This window comes from Dendroctonus ponderosae, unplaced genomic scaffold, assembly GCF_020466585.1.
Source record: "Dendroctonus ponderosae isolate FM_Combo_2020 unplaced genomic scaffold, Dpon_F_20191213v2 Dpon_F_20191213_3, whole genome shotgun sequence".
NCBI lineage: Eukaryota > Metazoa > Arthropoda > Insecta > Coleoptera > Curculionidae > Dendroctonus > Dendroctonus ponderosae.
In genome coordinates this window covers 13,264,151-13,267,618 of record NW_026018508.1, presented here as the reverse complement: position 1 = coordinate 13,267,618, position 3,468 = coordinate 13,264,151, and the positions used below count along the sequence as shown (strand labels likewise).

The 3,468-nt window shown below is 40.6% G+C and overlaps 2 protein-coding genes across 2 annotated transcripts in view; one reads left to right on the top strand and one right to left on the bottom strand.

The window, feature by feature from the left end:
* Positions 1-3,468, bottom strand: part of LOC125503932 — a 41,345-nt gene that overhangs the window by 14,360 nt on the left and 23,517 nt on the right. The window lies entirely within an intron of this gene.
* Positions 1,548-3,468, top strand: part of LOC109537539 (zinc finger protein ZIC 3) — a 14,381-nt gene continuing 12,460 nt past the window's right edge. The window contains exon 1 of the mRNA XM_019904322.2: positions 1,548-2,491. Coding sequence (XP_019759881.1) covers positions 1,702-2,491 — 790 coding nt within the window. The 5' untranslated portion in view covers positions 1,548-1,701. The remainder of the gene's footprint in view (positions 2,492-3,468) is intronic.

Below are 3,468 nucleotides of genomic sequence, written 5' to 3'. Positions count from 1 at the left end.
GGTGGAAGAAAGTCCAGGCTGGTGAATTTTTTTTTCGTTTAATAATGGTTTCATACAAGTAGACAAATAGCCATTATTTGTTTTGCAATTTTAGTAAAATCTGACTGAGTTTATTTTATTTCTAGGAACCGATATCAGGACAAAAATAAGATGTGCGTGTGATAACAAATGTTTGTTATTTAATTAATATATGTGGGTATTGTTCAATTAATATGTGCATTATTTAATATTCTGATTCCTTACAAAAGAAAAATGGAAAATAATCTGTCATTGCTAGGGTTGAATATTAATTTAAAATCTCTTTTGCAGTCATACAATATCTTAATATTCATTTAAATTTGAAGTGAAAATGTTAGTTGGAGAATCTAGCCAAACTCCAGAGGTGTGTCCGCCAATATTGAAATGTGAATGTATATATTTATTTTTAATTAAAATCGGATAATAAGAACTTGTTATGAGTTTTTAAAACTTATGTACACGTGTTGCACGCGCTCATTTGTACGTTATTCTAGAGAGAAATAAATAGCCTTTTTAGCAAGTAAACCATCGATATGGAAATGTTGGCAGTTTTCTCAAAAAATGCTTGAATTCAAGAAGTTTTAGATTTGCGTGGTTTTTTCGAAGTTTCTCAAGAACCATTCGAGCCACAGAATTNCGTTGGATAGAGAATTGAATGGGGGGGTCATAACCCCCATGATCCCCCCCTGGAACCGCCCTTGGATGCGCAGGCCTTAGAATATCAGTAGCCGATCCAGTCTCTTTAATTTTTTCCACTGTGTTCCAAATATTTTGCTTTGTGCGTCGATTAAGCGATCTGCTCGTAAAGCCCTAAACGTCGATACAGCACCATCACCATTTTTATAGTAACATTTAATCATTTCTGGCATTCTTCGACAGCTGAACGATCCATATCTATTCCCAAATGGCAAACCTTCAACTAAAACAAAAACGCTTCGGATGCCGTTTACCTTTGACAGGGGACTTGAAAATGAGCAAAGACGCTCATTTTTGCATCTTTCCAGAGAGAACTAAAGGCCCTTTTTAGAAAGTGAGCCATCGAAAGGCAAATGTTGGCAGTTTTCCCAAAAAAGTCTTGATTTCAAGAAGTTTTAGATTTTTGCGTGTTTAAAAAAATGCAAGTATCTACTTTCCCCAAAACATTGTGCGTTTCTTACTAGGCAGCAGAGAAAGCGGTGGCGCACACCTTGATCCCCAATTCTCAAGAAATCGAACCAATTAACATTCACTTCAAAGAATTTTAATTCGACTTATTATCAATTCAGGAATACATTCCATGCACACTAATAATGCAATTATTCAAAGAGTATAAATTATCAGAACGAGCACGTTCTAATATCAACAAGTCCCTGGAGGAACTTTGTCTAGACACGCCCCCTATCAGCATTGGATGGCGCTGCCTCCAATCCCTGCGCGCCGACGATTGTTCTTCCTCCGACCGACCAATCCTCGCGCACGCTCTCCGACCAATCCCACGTGAACCCGAATCGGTTCGAGCGCCTTCGCCCGACATGAAGTAGTAATCGTATTCGAATTCTCAGCGTGATAGTGGAAGTTTGGTGCGGTTGGAGTTCAGTCATGCTGGGAACGCGCTGATTAGTGAGTGAATTCCTTCTAATTTGCCGAAACAGTGCGTGAATACGCGATGAATAACTTGTGGTCGGTGAGCTTCGATTTTTGACAATGCTGAGTCCTTTTATCGACAATCCTCAACTGGGCACCTACGGTTTTAGAGTCTCCCCGTCGCACAATGGGGGCACACCTCCGGTTCCGATCTCGCACCAGAACCCGGCCAGCGCAATGTCCATCTCCGATTTCGCCACTTACCCTCAAAATCACCACTTCCAGCCAAACTATGGGCACATGAGCTTCAACCACCCTGGCGGCTACCCGGGCCGAGACTTCCTCATGCGGCGGGAACCCGATTTTCCCACTGCTCAAACCGCCCCGACTAACCCCATGATGCTGCACCCGTCGGAAATACCGCCCCAACACCACAACATCCACATTCCGACCCAGATGCTGATATCTCGCTTGGAACACCATTCCAGCTATCAGCAACAGACGCAGCAATACATGAATCACCCCATGGCGATGAGCCATCATCCGGACAATCCTCTGACCGGCAATTTCTTTAAATACATGAAGCAAGGCAGGCAGCCCATCATGGTATGTTCATGGACCGATCTCGGGCCGCGCAACACTAGGAAAGTGTGCGGCAGGGAATTCTCCAGGATTGAGGACTTGGTGGCACATTTGGCGGTTGATCATGTCGGCGGCCCAGAAATAACCGATCACGCCTGCCACTGGCAGGATTGCAGCCGCAACGGCAAAGCCTTTAAGGCCAAATACAAGCTAGTGAATCACCTGCGCGTTCATACTGGCGAAAGGCCGTTTGTTTGTCCGTTTCAGAATTGTGGAAAACTGTTTGCTCGGAGTGAGAACCTGAAAATCCATAAGCGGACACATACAGGTATGCTTAACACGTTTAACTATTCGTTTCACAATAGGAAATATGCTAAATTCGTAACGACAACTGGGCGCTTGGTGCATAAATCTGCAGTTTGGGTCGTTGTGTCTTCTATGAGCTTTATGATTGGGTGTACGATTTTTGTGACTAGAACTCACGAAAACTCGTTTCAGAGAAATTCGATTCCTCCTCCTTCCTACGCTGCGGTAACGAGGTCTTAATCAATTGAATGAGGGCCGAATTGGGACGTTTCGACGTGCACAAACACATCATTACCGGCGGCTCGAATCAACTTATTCCGCTCTATTAACGTTTCCGAACTAATGGAAGCGATGACGACGACTCGCCCTCTCAGGCCCAATAATTTCTGCTGAAAATATTATTTACAAAAATTTCACTTCCCTTATCTACTGAAAATCAATCACCCAGGTAGCAAAATATGTTCGTACAAAATTGGTTATATGCAACATACTGGATGGCTCAATATTGTTAATAAACATTGCGCCAATATTGAAATGTGAACATTGTTACATATTCGTGAAATATGTTACTCCAATATTCAGTAAATATTGCCATACATATCCCAGGCAGCAAAATATATTCGTACAATATTGGCTACATGCAACACACTGGATGGCTCAATATTGTTAATAATTATTGCGTCAATATTGAAATGTGAATATATATATATATATTTCTTTTTAATTAAAATCGGATAATAAGAACATGTTATGAGTTTTTAAAACTTATATTCACGTGTATATCAGTTGTAAAAACTCATAACAAGTTCTTATTATCCGATTTTAATTAAAAATAAATATATATACATTCACATTTCAATGTTAGCGGACACACCTCTGGAGTTTGGATCGATTCTCCAACTATCATTTTCACTTCAAATTTAAATGAATATTAAGATATTGTATGACTGCAAAAGAGATTTTAAATTAATATTCAACCCTAACAATGACATATTATTT